At 39.5% G+C, this 18,484-nt stretch overlaps 1 protein-coding gene across 1 annotated transcript in view; it reads left to right on the top strand.

Annotated features, from left to right (window-relative positions):
• Positions 1 to 16,566, top strand: part of gdap2 (ganglioside induced differentiation associated protein 2) — a 29,845-nt gene extending 13,279 nt beyond the window's left edge. The window contains exons 9-13 of the mRNA XM_007895865.2: positions 2,692 to 2,768; positions 4,918 to 5,057; positions 11,519 to 11,573; positions 12,037 to 12,180; positions 12,763 to 16,566. Of these exons, the coding sequence (XP_007894056.1) occupies positions 2,692 to 2,768; positions 4,918 to 5,057; positions 11,519 to 11,573; positions 12,037 to 12,180; positions 12,763 to 12,810 (464 nt within the window). The 3' untranslated portion in view covers positions 12,811 to 16,566. The remainder of the gene's footprint in view (positions 1 to 2,691; positions 2,769 to 4,917; positions 5,058 to 11,518; positions 11,574 to 12,036; positions 12,181 to 12,762) is intronic.
• The last annotated feature ends 1,918 nt before the right edge of the window (positions 16,567 to 18,484 follow it).

The following is an 18,484-nucleotide window of genomic DNA, read 5'->3' as shown; positions in this document are numbered from 1 at the left end:
TTGTTGTTGTTGTTGTTTCACATCGGAAGGATGTCCCAAGGCACTGGACAGTCCAGCATATAGGAAACTTATTGAACACTTTGCCTAAGACTTGGAATCACTGGGTGACGAGGAAAAAGGGGTGGAATTTGAGAGTGGTTTGAAGATGGGGAGAGAAGGTGAAAGACAAAGGGACTTTAGAAGAGTGTTTTAGAGAGAAGGTCATAAGAGGCTGTGAATGATGGTCAGGCTTTAAAATGTTAATTCTGCCATCATCATGTTGTAGTTATTAATTGAGTTGTCCCTCAGAACAAAGTTTTTGATGTCAGTGTTTGCTGCAACATGATGGGCAAAAGTTTGAACTACAGTCTCAACTAACTACTGATTTTACAAAGTATACCATGGGAGTAGTTTTTTTTTACATTTCCTCCACTCCAAACACAAGTAAGTCATTCACATAAATATACAGTGGTATAGCAACATCAAAATTATGTTTGTATAACACCTTTCATGTGAGGAGGACATCCCAGGCACTGGACAATCAGTGTTTTGGACCTGAGCTCGGGATCGGAGAGCATGGAGGGCAGAGGTGGGGGAAGGAGGGGGATCAAAGGCATGATCGAAGAGGAGGATCTTTAGACGGGACTTGACGGAGGCAAGGGAGGGGGCAAGGCGGAGGGTGCAGGATGGAGTTCCAGAAAGTGGGGGCGGAGTGGCAGAAGGCCCGCTCCACAATGGTGGGCGGGTGAGGCAGGGGGTGTGAAGCAGGCAGGAGCCCGCTGAGCCGAGGAAGTGGGCGGGTTGGTAGGGGGTTAGGAGGTTGTAGAGATAGGGGGAGCAAGGTTATGGAGGGCTTAGAAGGTTAGGACCAGGATCTTGAACTGTATCCTCTGTGTAGTAGGAAGCCAGTGGAGTCGAGTCAGTGGAAGGGGGTCATAGGGTCGCGGGAGAGTACTGAATGATCTGCAGCCCATGGAGGGAGGAGTCGGGGAGGCCGACAAGCAGGGATTTTATGTAGCTAGGAATGTGTGTATGAGGGACTCAGCGGCCTGAGGGGTGAGGCAGTGGCAGAGCCGGGCAATGTTGTGGAGGTGGGGGGAAAACAGAGTGGGACATGGCCCGGATGTGGGATAGAAAGAATAGTTGAGGGTCAAACAAGATGCCAAGGTTCCGGACCGGCTCAGTGAAGTGGAGTGCGCATCCTTGGATGGTGATACTGTCATTTCCAGAGGTGCTGATGGGAGCCAATCAGGAGGTCCTCGGTCTTGTCGATGTTCAACTGTGGAAAGTTAGCTCTCATCTAGGACTTGATGTCTGACAGACATTCTGTCAAGACAGCTATGGACCAGAGTCGAGGCAGAGAGATAGAGTTGGGTGTCATCCGCATACATGTGGAAGTTGATATCATGTCTGCAGATGATGTCACCAAGATGAAATACGTACATGTTGGAGAGGACTGAGGACACAGCCCTGAGGAATACCCCATGACATGAGTAGCATTTTGCAACAAGGAGCCTGCAGCATTTCCTGCCCAAAGTGAATTTAGTGGTTTCGTGTTTCTTGCAACTCATAAATGGCAGAAACAAGAATGCAGCTGCAGGGGCTTGGTAACTTCTGCTCCTGGTAGATCAGAATCTGTGTTTTTCTTTTCTCTCCTCAAAACTGGAGTGTAAGGGTCAGCCTTTTAGAACAGAGTTGAGGAAACATTCCTTCACTCAGAGGGTAGTGAATTTATGGAATTCACTACCCCAGAAGGTTGTAGATGCTCAGTCCTTGAACATCTTCAAGGCTGAGACTGATAGATTTTTAAAAAATAGAGGGATTAGGGGATAGGGCAGGTAATTAGAGTTAGGTCTGAAGATCAGCCATGATCTTATCGAATGGCGGGGCAGGCTCGAGGGGCTGAATGGCCTGCTCCTAATTCTTATGTTCTTATGTAATTTGCCAGAAATACACTGGTAGCTTGCCCAAGCAGCTGTTTGTTTTTGAACTGAGACTGTGACCTGGCAGTCTATTCAGCTGTAGAGGGACATTATGGCCTTACGTACTCCTTTCATCCAACAGGCACTTTCATTTGATATTGCATCCTGTTTTAATTAATTTTTTAAAAAATAAATATTTACCTGGACTTAGCATCAAAATGAACAGTCTGGATCCAAAGAATGAAGTTCCTAACAATGCAGAAATCCTTCAGTGCTGTTCTTTTTCAATCTAGATTGTGAACTGTCACAGAGTTCAAGCCTTGTAACCTAGACAAAACCAAGCATTTGGCATATGTAGCTTTATAAAACTGGTGATATTTATAGGTCACTGTATTCTAGAAGGATGTTTCTTAAGACTAATAGTTCTATATGACATATAATTATACTGAGCAATATGAATAATATTCTATATTAGGTCATTTATTATTATAAAATCTGCAGAATTTGTACCACTGATTTTAATTTGCAAACTTGGGATGTAGCCACTGTATTTTATAATAAGTGACAAAAAATGTAGACTAGCAACTATCCGACTGTATTCATTGCCAGTTAGCTTGGTTAATTGGATTTCGGCTCTGAGTCAGACTGCTTGTGGGTTCACAGGCTTGGTTGATTGCAGTGTTAGATGAGTGCTGGGTCATCAAGAATTATTATTAAGGATTATAAATAGTTACCGTACTAAAGTCATTCATATCTAAATTACATGTCTCCATCTGATTCTTTGTTGCAGGTGTTGATAAATGTGGTCGAACGGTAGTGGTAATAGTTGGAAGGAATATTCCTATGACACTAATAGACCCGGATAAGGTAAGATTCATAGAAAGCTTTGCTTGCATTGATAGAAATCTAACTAAATTTCAGAAAGACAAAAATAGGCATTGCAATCCATCTGACTGGTTTAATTTTTAAATACTTGTTCACATTCCTCCCGATTTGCCATCAAAAGACATCCAATTCCCTCTTGAAAATGCCCACACTGTCTGTCTCCCTGGGCAAACTATTCTCTATGTTCAGCATTTGCATAAAGTAATTATTTAAATATAAAAAATGTATATATTCCATCAGAATTTGAGACCTTGATCAAATTGAATAAGGTATTTGAGTCTAGCTTGTTTATCCTTTAAATAATTGTTCCTTGAAGGAAGGGAAGCAAAATCTTTACTTATGACTGCACCATTGTACTAGTGGAGCCATCCTGATTTGTGGAATAGCTGATTCCAGTGATGGTGGAGATGATGGTTTCAGGCTGGTTTGAACCCATGTTTATTGTATAATTTCCTGCTGGAAGCAAAGCAATTACCAAGCAAGACCGAGAAGAAGGATGTGAAGTGAGCAGCTGCTCTTTGTACATCACGTTGGCTGGCACAGAGCAGAATGTAACACTAGAAAATCAGGGTAGTTTTTTTAAAAAACTAGTAGTGAAATGAAGTCCAATAATTATTACTAAACTCTATAATGTAATAAGTACAAAATACTAAATAAAATTCCATTGATAATACTCAGCTAACTCTTCCAACATGTATATCGCTATTCCAGTGGATTGACTTGTATCTCCTGTTCTCTATTACATAGCTCAAGAGGTCCTGTGGTACACTTCATAAACCTATTTCTTTGGCAACAGTTCAGTAAGGCAACATTTGATACTATAATCGTCATAGAGTAACATCTGGAAACTTGAGCATAGTTGTCCAATGAGATGTATGTGGCACTTGTGATGAATAAGGCTTTAGCTCTTGTCTCACCTGTTGGAGCACACAGTTTTATGTGTTCTTAAGTTGCCCACTTTGACCCTACATGCTAAGTGTAATTTGTTGAGTGTTTTTAGCACATCTGAAGGTTTTACTTAAAATCCAAATTTACTTTGTATTTAGATATTATGGTTCCCTGATTTGGGCTCTTAGCACGTTGTTGGTCATTTGAGTTGTAGAGTGTGACTTTCTGTGTAGATTGAGTTAAGGATATTCACTGGTCTAAGGAATGATTTAATAAAAAAGTTCCAGTAAAGCAAGCAGCATGTGGCAAAATAAGTAGTAAACTGTGTACGTTTCTTCCATTTGTCAACTACCAGGCAGGATAAAGACTCCTTGTCTATGACCATTTCAAGTTTGCACAAAAGGTGGCTCTCAAAGCCACTGAAGGCTTAAATGATAGTTCAGTTCATTTCTGGTTTGCGTGTATTTCATCGTCTGTATTCAAATTGATAATTAGGGAGTGAGGAGGACCATGCTGTCTGTAGTCTATGTTGTGATGAGCAATTGGCAGTGTTTTGCTCCATACACAGCTTTGTGCATAAAGGATGTAAATATGAAACTTGGTGGAAGTAGTTTTCAGTCTGTGCAATGAATAAACACCTAAGTGTAATTTTTCCCCTCTTATTCACTGTTACATTCTGTTTTACATAGCACTTAAGTAATATTTTTATGTATATATAATCTTTCTCTTAGGGCCTTTTCTTCCCCACACACATCCTCCATGGTTTAACATTGTGAGATTCCCAACCTGGGAAGAAAACCTGGAGTCTCCCAGTCCACCGCAGCACTGCTTCTTGCTTAGAAACATGAGGCTATGATTTGGGGCAAGTGCTTTCTTCCATTTATCATGACTTCTTGTTGTGAACAAATAATTAATTCGCTATTTGGATAATCCTGAATAATAATATCCAGCTTTTCATTTTATGACTGGTAATGTGGCAAACACTAGGCTGCCCGGCACACAGTCAACCTTTGACACTGGCCACCCTGCACATTGGCTACGTTAGCAGTTCCCTTGAAACTCAACATTCTCATCCAAACTATTTTCAAATCATGGCAAAGTGACAACCGTTTCCAAATGTCTCTTTCGTCCCTCCTTCCCTTCATCAGGAACAGAGTTTTTATAGGCCCCTGTATGAGCAAAATTATAAATATTAGGTTGCAATAAGTGGAATGTATTGATTGTTTTTTTGTTATATATTTAGGCCCTCCTCTATTTCATCCACATTATGGACCACATTGCAGTGAGGGAGTTTGTCATGGTGTACTTCCATACGCTGACGAATGACCACCATCATCCCAACTCAGAGTTCCTCAAAAGGTTATATGAAGTAGTTGATGTGAAGTAAGTCACTTGTGTCATCTATATTCTTGTATCTTAACTAATGAAATTACAGCTGATTTGTTAATATTACATATCATTGTAAGGTACTATTTGGTTAAAGGAGAAAAGATTTTTAATATGAATTGCAATGTGCATTCTGCATGCTCAACTTAAGGGATAATGATGTGAACAAATAAACCTATTTTTACTTGGTGACTGCATCAAGCATTCCCAAACTAAGTATAGTACAAGCAGAGCTCGCCTTATATTACTGACACTGTGATAACTGGCAATAATATGCTGAGACTTTCTTCCTCCCCACTCCCCCAATCTTTCCCTGACCTTGGACGAAAGCCCCAGAGTACCTTCTGCGTTGAACACAATGTTTAATATTGTTTAGTGAAATTACTGAATTTATGCCTTTTTTGTGTTTTAGTTGATGAGGAGAAAATAAAAGTGAAGCTTCATGCAAAGCATGAATTACATAATGCATGCACAGTCTCTGTAGAGCAGCACAGACTGACATGGGCAAGACCTTAAGGCAGCTGTCAACCATTCAATGAGTGTAGTGCAGTTCATCAGTGCGGTGTACATTAATGTATCAATAGGCATTGGAAGGGCAGGGATTCATCTTGAAGAGATGGAATTGATTTGAAAGGACAAGATTAGCCTATTTTAAGAAAATTACAGTGAGTATGGATGCAATACAAATTAAATTGATATAACACCTTTCACTTCAGGTGGATGTCTCAAAGCGATTGACAATCCTGACTTGGCACCTGAACTGAGGGTGGAAGCCAAGTGGGTGGGGAGAGGAGGGTGTGGAGTGAGACCTCAAAAGATGAGGGAGAGGGCGAGTCTGGGAGGAATGTAGTTCATGTGTACAAGTGGAGTCCTGTAACTCAGTGGTTAGAGCACTCGCCTCGCACCCGAGAGACCTGGGTTCAATTCCCGACAGAGCGAAATCATAGAATTGTACAGCGCAAAAAGAGGCCATTCGGCCCATCGAGTTTGTGCCGGCTCTTTGAATAGAGCAATTAATGTCAATCCCACTCCCCAGTCCTTTCCCCATAATCCTGCAAATCCGTCCTCAAATACCCGTCCACCGCGTTTTTAAAAGTAGTTATCGAATCGGCCTCCACCACCCTTTCAGGCAATGCGTTCCAGATTTGAATAACTCGCTGCATGAAAAAATTTCTTCTCACCTCCCCTCTGCTTCTTTTAGAGACTATTTTGAATCTGTGACCTCCAGTCACAGACACACCCACCAGTGGAAACAGTTTTTCCCTTTATAACCTATCAAATCCCCTATTGATTTTGAAGACCTCTATTAGGTCTCATAACTTTCTCTGCTCCAATGAGAATAATCCCAGCCTCTCTAGCCTTTCCTCATAATCGATGTCCCTCATTCCTGGTACCATCCTCGTAAATCTCCTCTGCACCCTTTCCAATGCCTTAACATCCTTCCTATAGTGTGGTGCCCAGAACTAGGCGCAGTATTCTAACTGAGGCCTAACCAGTGTTTTATATAGGTTAATCATAACCTCCTGACTCTTGTACTCTACCCTATTTATAAGCCTAGAATCCCATTTGCCCTTTTTACAGCTTTATATACCTGTCCTGCCACCTTCAAGGATTCATTTACCTGCACCCCCAGGTCTCTCTGTTCTTTTACCCCCCTTAAGATTGTATTACCAGCCTGTATTGCCTCCCCTCATTATTTCTACCAAAATGCATTACTTCGCATTTCTCAACATTGAAACTCATCTGCCATGTGTCTGCCTCTTTTACCATTCTGTTTATGTCTTCCTGCAGTTGGCTCCTATCCTTCTCACTGTTTACCACCCTATCTAACTTTGTGTCATCCGCGAACTTGGAAATGGTGCTTGCTACTACAACAACAAGATTCCATTTATAGAGCGCCTTTCATGTCGGAAGGATGTCCCAAGGCGCTGGACAGTTGGGTCAGGACCCGAGCAGGGGGGAAATGGTCAGGGTGAGGGGAGGGAAGGGAGGGAGCGAGGAGGGGGTAGAGAGTCGAGAGGGGAGCTGAAAGCACGGTCAAAGAGAAAGGTTTTGCTGTACCCAAGTCCAGATCATTTATGTATATTAAGAAGAGCAGTGGTCCTAATACCGATCTCTGGGGGACGCCACTGTACACTTCCCTCCAGTCAGAAAAGCAGCCGTTCACCACAACTCTCTGCTTTCTGTCTCCCAGCCAGTTCTGGATCCATGCTGCCACTGTCCCTTGTATACCATGGGCTTCTATCTTTCTTACAAGTCTTTCTTGTGGCACTTTGTCAAATGCCTTTTGAAAGTCCATATAAACTACATCAACTGCACTACCTTTATCCACCCTCTCCTTAACCTAATCGAAAAATTCTATTAGATTTGTTAGACAAGATTTGCCTTTAACAAATCCGTCCCGGCTGTCCCTAATTAACCTATATTCTTCTAAGTGAAGATTTATTCTGTCCCGGAATATATAGACTCCAGGAATTTCCCCACTACTGATGTTAGACTGATTGGCCTGTAGTTCCCAGGTTTGTCCTTCTGTCCCTTTTTGTACAAGGGAGTCACGTTGGCCACTCTCCAGTCCTCTGGCACCACTCCTGTGTCCAACGAAGATTGAAAAATTGTAGCCAAAGCGTCCGCTATTTGTACCCGTGCCTCCCATAGTAACCTTGGTTGCATTCCGTCCGGACCGGGCGACTTATCTACCTTCAGAGCAGTCAACCTTTTCAGTACTTCCTCTTTGTTTATACTTATCCTATCCATTTCCTCTACCCTCTCCTCCGATACTGCGGCATTTGGTGCATCCACTTCTTTTGTGAAGACAGGTGCAAAGTACTCATTCAGCACATCAGCCATGCCCTCTGCCTCCACAATAAGATTTCCCCCTTGGTCCTTAATTGGCCCCACCTGACCTTTGACTAGCCTTTTTTCCTTGATATGTTTGTAAAATATTTTAGAATTCCCGCCATCCTTTTTTCGTATAAACTTTTTGCCCCTCTTATTTCATTTTTGAAACCTCTTCTGCACTTCCTATATTCGATATGGTTGTCTTCTGTATCTTGGGTTTGACATTTGTCAAACGCCTCCTTTTTCTGCTTCATTTTAGATAGAATTACCTTTGTCATCCATGGAGGTTTGGAAGCCCTACTTTTCCCTTTTGTGCTAATGTATTTATTTTGTCCCCGAGCTATCTCATCCTTGAAGACTTCCCACTGCTCTTTAGTTGTTTTACCTGCCAATCTTTCTTTCCAGTCCACCTTGGCTAGGTCCCTTTTTAACTCACTGAAATTTGCCCTCTTCCAGTTGAATATTTTTACCTTAGATGGTTCCTTGTCTTTTTCCATATGCACTTTGAATCTAATGATGTTATGATCACTATTACCCAGATGCTCTCCCACTGAAACCTGCTCCACTTTCCTACTTCATTCCCCAGAACTAGATCTAGCACTGCTTTCTTCCTTGTTGGGCTGGAAATGTACTGATCAAGAAAGTTGTCCTGTATGCATTTTAGGAATATTTTCCCCTCCTTGCCCTTTGCGCTGTTGTTTTGCCAGTCTATGTTGGGATAATTAAAGTCCCCCATTATCACAACTCTATTGGCCTTGCGTCTGTCTGAGATCTGCTTGCAGATCTGCTCATCTATTTCCTTCCCACTGTTTGGTGGTCTATTGTATACCCCTACCAGTGTAACAGCTTTTTTTTTGTTCCTTAACTCTAACCAGATAGATTCCGTTTTGGGGCCCTCCAGCATCTCGACCCTTTCCACGGCTATAACCGTATCTTTGACTAACATTGCTACACCCCCTCCTTTTGTTCCTTCCCTATCCCTCCTGAATACATTGTAGCCAGGAATATTCAGCTCCCATTCCTGTCCTTGCTTGAGCCAAGTCTTTGTTACTGCTACTACATTGTATGTTGGGCAAGTTTCCTTACTTCACACGCCTCTGTTTATTTAGCAGTAAGTGGGAACCCGGTTGTTAGTCGATTGGCAGATTGCGTTTCCGGGGGTAATAATTCCTTAAAATAATAAATTAGTCACTTCAATCCATGACTTTGTGGGACACTGTTGTGTGCGATTGGCTGCTGCGTTTCGCCCACAAAATAAACAGTCAATTCACTTCTCAGTATATTCTGTGAAGTGCTTTGATGTATCGCGAAGGTGTAATAAAGCTTTGTATCAAATGCAAGGATAATTATTGCATTTTCAGAAGGAATAAGGTGTTGGAAAAAAGATAGCAGAGAGTTAAAGCACACACTAAACAAAAACTTGCATTTATATAGCGCCCTTCACATCCGGTAGTGTCCCAGGATGCTTAACAGTGGCGGAGTCTGACTCTGAGCCAGTGGTTGAGGGAGGGTGACTGTAAGCAGAATCAAAAAGAAGGTCTTTAGGTGGGATTTGAAAGTGGCGAGGGAGGGGACAAGGCGGAGGGTTTGCGAGAGAGTTCCAGAGCTTCTGGGCGTAGTGATTGAAAGCACGACCGCAATGGTGGAGTGGAGGAGGCGAGGGACGAACAGGAGGCCGGAGCTGGCCAAGCAGAGTCAGTGGGGGATGAGCAGGTTGGAAAGGTAGAGAGGGCATGAAGGGATTTGAAAACGAGAGATGATTTTGAAGTTGATCTGTTGATCTGAGATTGGGAGCCAGTGCAGCCTGGCAAGGACTGAAGTGATCGGGTCCAGGGTTTTGTGTGGTTAGTATCCGGCGGCACAGTTCTTAATTAATTGTATTTTATGTTTGGAACTGGGGAGACCGGCAAGAAGGGCATTTGAAAAATCCAGCTGGGAAGTGACAAAGGTGTGGACGAGGGTTTCAGCTGCTATGGATGTGAGGTACAGACGGAGGCGGGCAATGTGGCGGAGGTGGAAAAAAGTGGGCCTGGTCAGCAACACCCAGGCCTTCTGTACATCCTCCGCCCTTGCATTAATCCTTGCATTTGATATAACATGTTATCATGTCTTCTAGACTTCTCAAAGTACTCCACAGAATAAACTAAAGTGAATTGCCAATTGTGCACAGCAGTGTCCCACAAACTGTTGTCGATTGAGTGACCCATATTATTATTTATTATTTTTTCCATGTAGATGATGCTAGAGATGTCAGTAAGGGTTCTGTGTTTTTCACTGGAAAGAAAGGGTTAAGGGAGGAACGAATAGATGCCTTAAAGAAGAAGTTGGTTAGATGATGAAAGATGATTACCGCTGGTTGGTACATCATTAATTGTCAGATCTTAGGATTGTAACTAGAAGAATTGGAAGCTTTTTTTCCACACAAATGGTTATTTTAGAATATGGAATACTTTGCTATAAGTGGCTATTGAGGCTGAGACCGTAACATTTAAAAGGGGAATGGATAAACATCAAAAGAGGAACAATCTAAAAGTGGATGGGGAAAGTGCAGGGAATTGAAAATAAAAGTACTTGACTCCAGTGGATGAGTGAGCACCATCATAGACTTGAGCTGAATAACCTTCTGTACTGGAATGTCTATACTTTATGAAACAAATTGAAACGTAATCTATTCGGCCAAAAAATTAGTAATTTAGTTCTGAGGGCACTGAAAATTAGCTCCCTTGTAAATTATAATGGAGCATGGGACTGGAATTAAGTTATAGGTATGGTTCCAAATTAAGGCAGTAGCCATTCTCATTACTATTTATTGGTCATGTAGGGATTCTGCTGCCAGTTCTCATTATGAGAGCAATAAGTACAGCTTAGTGTGGGAATTAATCATTTTCTTGCATTTTGTTTTCAATTTCAATGCAAGACTATTCACATTAAGGTGCTTATGATTTATTGTACTTTTAATCTTTTTGTGGGAGAGATTGTCTGAAAAAGAGAGAACCTGGCTAAAGATGAATGGAATATAATGTATTTTTTTAACATGTGGGAACAGCCGAGTAAGAACACGTAGATTTTTTTAAAAGACTGCCCACAGTACAATTTGCAATCTACTGTACCATCAAGAAAACACTTTAGTATGACCTGATCTGTTTTGACCTTCTGTAATTTGTGATATTAACAATCATTCATAAGTGTCAATTTAATCTGATCTCTGGAGGTTGCAGAAATTTAAAAACAATGGAGGAATAGACATATTTGGAGATTCATTCTGGAAGTTGAGTCTTTAAGAGGCTTCATTATAAAGTATGACCCATTTTGAATCAGTGTTGCTTATAATTCACGTGCACGTGATGACTACCTGTACAATATCGTAATGTGTAATTGAACGAGTGTTAATGGGATTAACTGGTTTATAGCCGGTCTATCTTGTCTTGAAGGTGCTGGCCAGGCTGTTCTACCAGCTGCAAGTAATTAATTGGTTGTGTTTCTGGAGGTCCACAGCTTCAGCTTTACACTCTTGTTAGAGGTGATCAGGGACTTTGAATGGGAGTGTTTACATGAAGAGGGCAGAAAGATGTGTGGGAAAGAAAGTGGTAGTTAAATTAAAATATTCCTCTTTATTACAGGTACAAGAAAAACCTTAAAGCGTTTTATTTTGTGAACCCAACGTTTCGATCTAAGGTAAGTCTTTTTCCTCTTTCGACCCTTTTTTTCCCCCATTGCACCTTAGTCTTATCACTACAAGGTTCATAATAAGCTTGAACTAGAAAACCGCTACTGTAGAATCTTGGACTTTAGGAAATGATTTTGTTATGTCACTGAAGTTAAAAGTGGGTCAATGAGTCAAACATAATCATAAGGTCACCCTGACATAACTGAGATTAGCCTGACATGGCCAAGGCCATGACATCAAAATCAAGGGAGCTGCCAACGAAGGGAGACAGACTGCTGTCTTTCTATTTGTTTCCCCCTTCTCCCCTCCCCCCCCCCCCCATCACCAAAGAAGAATGTATCCTGGGGAAGTAAATTCAGTAGTCTTAGTGTATATATAATAAATACAAGGAATATTTAGTTTTAACCATTCCCACTTAACTGCTTGTGCTATACAATTTCACTGGCACTCATTTTCTGTTCTCCTCTCTAGGTGATGACCTGGATATTCACAACCTTTTCTGTCTCAGGGTTAAAGGACAAAGTTCACTATATTGAGAACCTTCCTCAGTTGTATGCCTTCATTTCCCCAGAACAAATTGACATTCCGCCCTTTGTGCTTGAGTGCAATGCTAGGGTAAGTGTCACTTGTTACTCTTAAGTGTTTTTCTTACAGTATTGAATTTTCTAATCTGATTTGTTCATTTTTTTTGTTCATGACTGTCAGTATTTTTCAATAACGTAAGGTTTATGATGGTTTGTCACAATTTATCTTAAGCATTTCTTTAGTACTACCAGTAATGTGCTCTAGAAAAATGAGTCCAGGTTTACAGTGGGTTAAATTCCAACTGGCCTGAAACCAGACTGTTAATAAATCTGAACTTAGAGTGAAAGTACTTGTAGATCTTCCCACCTAGGATACAGTGGCTTGTTATTCATTGACATGGAACTGTTGTAATCTTGTTGTTGTTGACTGCCTTGAGCAGCTAGAAGTACCACCCCCCACTCCAATGTGCTGATTGAAAAAAAAATTGAATCATGCCACTGAGAATAAATTTCAGGCGGCCTCCGTTGAAGGCGTAAGTGTATCAGTCATTCATGAGTATGTCTCTACACAGCAAACTAAAGAGTTTATTGTGTCGTATTTGCCCAGTTTGGAGGAGAAAAATATAAACTGAAGGAGTTGGAATAACGATCTCATATTTTTGTTTTCCCACAGGTTAATGGACCTTACCTATATTCGTACCCTTCCTCTCCTGACCTGTGAAGGAGTAGTATATGCCATTGGTTTCTATGTCTAGCTGCATGCTCCGAATAAATGTTTATATTCAGGAGGCTTTTTTCTCCATCAGAATTTATGTTCATGGATAGCAATCAATTTTTATATTGTGCGACAAAGAGCCATGCCATAAATGAAGGGCAAACTATTGTTTGTGAAAGAGACAAGTGTCTTATTTCATAATTTGTCTGTTTTCAAAATGTTCCATTCTCATTGGCCTTAGAATAAATTTCCAAGAATGGTGCTTTTAATACTGTACTCTAATAACAATAGGTCTAATAACTACTGATTCTTCAGCAGCCAAAATCTGCCACTCTATTCTCATTAAAGATCATGGGAATTTCTATAAGTTGTGAGAGTTACAACTGTTTTAAATCCTGAATCTGCACCTTATTCCACTGTGATGTAAGCTGAATGGATAATGTAAGGGATTTAACTCACTTCAGTTTATGACAATCAGTGGAACATTATTCATTTCAGTCTTGGGTGAACAGCATTATCTTGACAAATTCTCTGCTTGTANTTTTTAAATTAAGGGTCCTGTTACTTGCCAATAATTGTTTTTTTCTGAACAAGGATCTTCCAATTCGTATGCATTTTTAGAAAAATAAGCTGAGCCACATTAGACTTATGGTGATGATACATGCAGACTAACTGAAGTGCACAGACCTGTAATCTGCACTGAATTCACCATTTTCAATCTTATATAAACTGACTGGAAGTAGAGTTAGATCCAGAAGTGTGGAGTAGTCTATCTTAATTAACACAAGAGCCATATGCACTCTTCCTCACTGGTGATTCTTGTAGTGGCAAGTAAACAGTTTGATACAGTAAAATATTGGAGTCATTGTGTTACTTTTGTTGAGAAGCTTATTCCAAAGGCACTTCATCAATGAGTCAGATGATGTGACATAAAATGATGCTGTGCTTAATTAATATATGCCGTATTTAGGCTTGAATCAGCCCTCTGTTGGAGGTGGTAGTATTTCACTGGTAGAAAGGTCCATACTCAGAAGAGAGGCACTGATCCCATTTGCAGCATTCCTCGCTAGCAGTCTTTGTTTCCTGGGCTACATCTTTTGGGAGGTTTTAAATCTGTTTGGAGATTAGACCACTACTGCACTTAGTGCAGTGAATTATTGGTTCATTGTGCAAGCAGAATTATTACTCCTAAAATATTTTTATTCTATTGACAAGTAGAGGTGGAGGTACTACATATCAATTCTAGGTCTAGTTTAAAATAGTTCTAGTTAATGGTAACCAATTTTGAAGAATGTAATTCCTGTTCCTTTTTGCCACTTTTGTAGTCAAAGCTTGAAAATAAAAAAATATTAAAGTCAAATAAACATCTCTTACACCTCTACAATTGGAAAACAATAAAAATCACACAGTGGCAACCGTAATCTATGATGTACTTTTTTGTTTACATTTTAGAATCAGAATTTAAGTCTTTAATGGAATGTAACTCAAGAAACTGTTTGATTTAGAGGTGGGAGAGATTTGACTTCTTTTTGCCTTCTGATATTTTTGGTTAGAGAGGTGGGTGCTAGTTTTCTACCCTTCTATCTAAAACCAAAATATTATCATAACAATTCAGTTAGAATGCTGAACCTAATTTAATTTTCATGGTACTGGATAACTGTGCCACTTCAGCTCTGGATCCCAGGTTTAAATCTCCACTTAGTAACAGTGATGGTGAAATGTGTAAGTTATATAGATGTAGAAGAGTTTTTTTTTTGTGAGGCTGTGTTAAGGAGTTGATCTGAATCTGCCCAACCTAAATGGTTAGCCGGTTACATGCTGGAAGGTTCGCTAACTTTGATGTCGCTCACTTTTATAACCACAAAATCATAGTACAAATTTTTCTGTGGTACTTTTGTGATTTTTATGTCGTTTGTGGTTTGGTGTATTTTAGTTCTATTCAGTTGAAAAGGGTTTTCCATCGGGCTGAAGGCAAATTCACAACATGACAGCATGTCCTATATTGATTTTCACAGCTGAGCATTGCACCTATTATTGTAAGTGTTATTCAATATATTCTTGTTGTTAACTTGTTAGTGTATAAGTTTTGGAATGAATTTATATTGAGACTTGGATTTAGAAAAATGTGTTTTCCTCCTTTCTATTCTCTCCTTTTTTTCTTTCCTCCCCACCCCCTCCCATGTTCCAGACTGAAATCAGCTAACTCAATACAGACTTGGGACCTCTGTTTGTATGTTTCATCCACACATTGAATAAACAAACTGAGCCATTAAAAGAACAATTCATGTTGTATCAAACTGTGGTGTGCACTGAGGATTCGGAAGACCACTATCACTCAAGGATAGGCAAATCAACTGCAAACTCACTTTGGAACTTTAAGTTCTCTTTACCGATAAACTGAGTTACTAATTTGGTTATTAACGTCACTACTTGAGAGGGGAAATTGATGTGGATTTGTATACAATGTCAGTATCATTGCTTCATCAAGCTATTTAAAAACGTTTAACTCTGCTATTCAGAGGGCCCTTCAAAAATGGAATTGGCGTTAAATCATTTCATAGAATTGTTTTCTTGTATTAGAGTGGCATAATATGAGTCATTCATCACACTATTCTTTCAAAAGATTTGTTTTAAGAATGATCACTTCGCACCAATTCTAATTTGAGAATGTTCAGAATGGTTAACTATAGATATAAGAGAGGTCTCTTTTTGGTAATTCAAAAAATTCTATGTTTCACTTTCTTAAAAAAAAATGGTGGTTTGAAACTTTGCATTTGAGCAACCAAAGTGGTGATCACAAAATTACCAGAACTTCCACCTCAGGAACTATTGTGGAAGTGGAGAAAGGTACACAATGGAATGGTCTGGGTCAGCTTACCTGAAATATCCTTAAATATTTTAAAAATCAAGCAGCCACTTATTGAAAGACAGTTTTAACTGTAGTTTACATATAAATGAACTTGTACAGCAGATGTCACCCTGTACAGGTAAAGCATGTTCATGTAATTTATGATTAATAGAATAGTAAGATGGATCCTATGCTCTTGATTAATAGTTAGCGTCTTAAGACTAAAATGCAGCTTAAAAAGTGGTACGAGCATTGAGCAGAATTCACTATACATTATGCAGAATAATTGATTCCTCAATTTTCAATCTTGTTCTGATGAAAATCTGCTTGACATTCACTGCATTGACCAGCCAAATATTGAGGTTTATGATTAGCTGAAATGGCTTCTGTTCTCTTTTTCTCTCCCCCTGCCCTTCAGTACACTAGAATACCTTTGGTTCCATTTTTTGCCTATTTATATATAAAATATTTGCACTCTCAGTTACTTGCAAAATGCTGTGTGGCCATCATGGCATGTAGAGTCCTTCAGAATCGTCACAGTTAATGGAGCTTTGTGTCAGCCCCTCAGGGCTTTAATCTGTAACCACAAGAGATGTGAACTATGCAGAATGGTATTACCATGAATCCATTTATTGTTTTATATGAAAAAAGCCAAGAAAATCAGCCTAATTTTTAAATTCTTTGATATGTGTTTCATTCTGACTTCATCCAATCCTCTCACTAAGTCCAGTTTAATAACTGCCTATATGTTAGTTGAATATAATTTGTTAATTCTGTTTATAATTTGTATTGAAAAAAGTTCACTTTATTTGCACAGTTTTTATTTGGGACAAGTACCAATATGTTTTCAAATCTTGTCTTTAGTTCTGGCAGATTACATTTTATTTCATGTTAATAAAAGATTGCCAATCAAGTGAAACTTGTTTTATTTGTTTTGGTCACAAATGTTTGTTTTAAGTTTCAAACAAAAAGAAATACTGTTTCTAACCTGGTTTGAATCTTCTGTGTTTTTTTTAAAAAAGCAATTGTAATGTTTACAAAGAAAAACATGATCCTGAAGAAATTCTGCTCTGCTTTGACAATACTTGTATATCCAGGCTACATGTGGACCAATTTTTTTTAAAAACAACTTTTTTTTAGGTTGAAATGGCAGCGAGCTAGCCAATCTCTACAATGATAAAATGACCACTACTAGGAGTTGGAGTACAGACTAGGTTCTTTGGTTTGTGTTTTGACACTAATCGTGTTGGAGCAAGGAAGGTTGAGGGGCATTATGAAGGGCTTAAGATAATGTAAGGGTTTGAGGAAATTAATTGGCAAAACTGCTGGTAGGGGATTCAAAGACCAAAGGGCATGAAGTCAAGATTGTAACTAAGTAAAAGGAGAGGTTTGGGGAAACCTCCCAGAACTTTGTCAGGATATGGAATGAGTCGCCAGCGATGGCTAATATAGCAGAATTTATTTGGAGTATTTAAGAAAAGCAACTAGAAGGTTTGGGGGAACAGCACGGAATTAGGATGTGTGACTTCTTGGAGGATTAAACATAATAATAACTTGCATTTGATATAGCCCTTTATCATGTCTTCGAGACATCTCAAAGCACTTCACAGATTATACTGTAAAGTGAATTGACAATATTTTGTGGGTGAAATGCAGCAGCCGATCATGCATAGAGGTTTCTCACAAACACTGACCTGAAAAATAGTCTGAATGGCCTCCCTCTGTGTCGTGCATTTCTATTGTTCTATGTGTATACTGTATGACAGAACATATTCCACACAGCTCCCACATTTTTGAATTACCCATCAGTTCAAAGTTGGCTTACACAGTTATTTTGCACTACAGTGAAAATTGATAGATTTTAAAGTACCTGCTGTCCAGCTGCAAATTGTACACATTTCAATTCTCACTGGAAATTAAATTCTCAAATTGAATTTTCACAATGAATTAAATGTGGACCCTGGAACTAATTTACCTTTACTTCTGTCCACAAAGCTGATTTTGTTAATCTGCAATTGCTGCATATTCACATTTCTAACCCATTATTACTGGATGAATAACAAATCTACAGCTTGGACAGAGCCAGTTGCCAAATTATTGAGTGTATGGCAGCACTATAGTATGTGAAAAAAAATCAGACCTACAGGAATCCTATAAATTACACTCAAAACTTGGTTATATGGAAATGTATGCATATACATCAGTGACTTCCAAAATGTATTTGTGATATTTTGACTTTTATATGTATAATGCAAAATATGAGGGCTGGAATTTTATTCTATTTTAATGATGCTAATTTAAGCTTCCTCCGTGACCAACCATACAATGCTTTTGGAGGTTGTTCACTTTATACTTATAGTAGCAGATACCCTCTGGAACTCCATCCCAACATTCCCTTTGCCTTGCTCCCTCCCTTGCTTCCTTCAAGGCATGCCTTCCTCTTTGACCATGCCCTTGGCCACCCTCCTACCCTCTCTTCCCTCCACCCACAAGCGCTCGGGTCCTAATCCCTGCCTGACTGTTCAGCGCCTTGGCCTGACATACAAATGTAACTTTGTATTGTATACTCCACAAGAAAATGTGAATTTTACACTATGAGACATGTCAATTATGTGATATATATATCCTATATCAAGGATTATTATTATTTGCTTCAAACCATGTATGTGAAAATAGATGTGAAATGCATCAGATTTATGGGAACTGTGCAACTTACTTAGGCATGTAGTACATATGAGTTATTTAGTCCTATCCAGGCATAGGGTAAATTTAGTATTCAATCATTTAGTTTTTATAGGTTAGTGTTTTTAATATCCCCAATCCTGGAATTTT

Source organism: Callorhinchus milii, unplaced genomic scaffold, assembly GCF_018977255.1.
Source record: "Callorhinchus milii isolate IMCB2004 unplaced genomic scaffold, IMCB_Cmil_1.0 Scaffold4, whole genome shotgun sequence".
Classification (NCBI taxonomy): Eukaryota; Metazoa; Chordata; class Chondrichthyes; order Chimaeriformes; family Callorhinchidae; genus Callorhinchus; species Callorhinchus milii.
The sequence above is the reverse complement of the archived record's forward strand: the minus strand, read 5'-3'. Positions and strand labels throughout refer to the sequence as shown.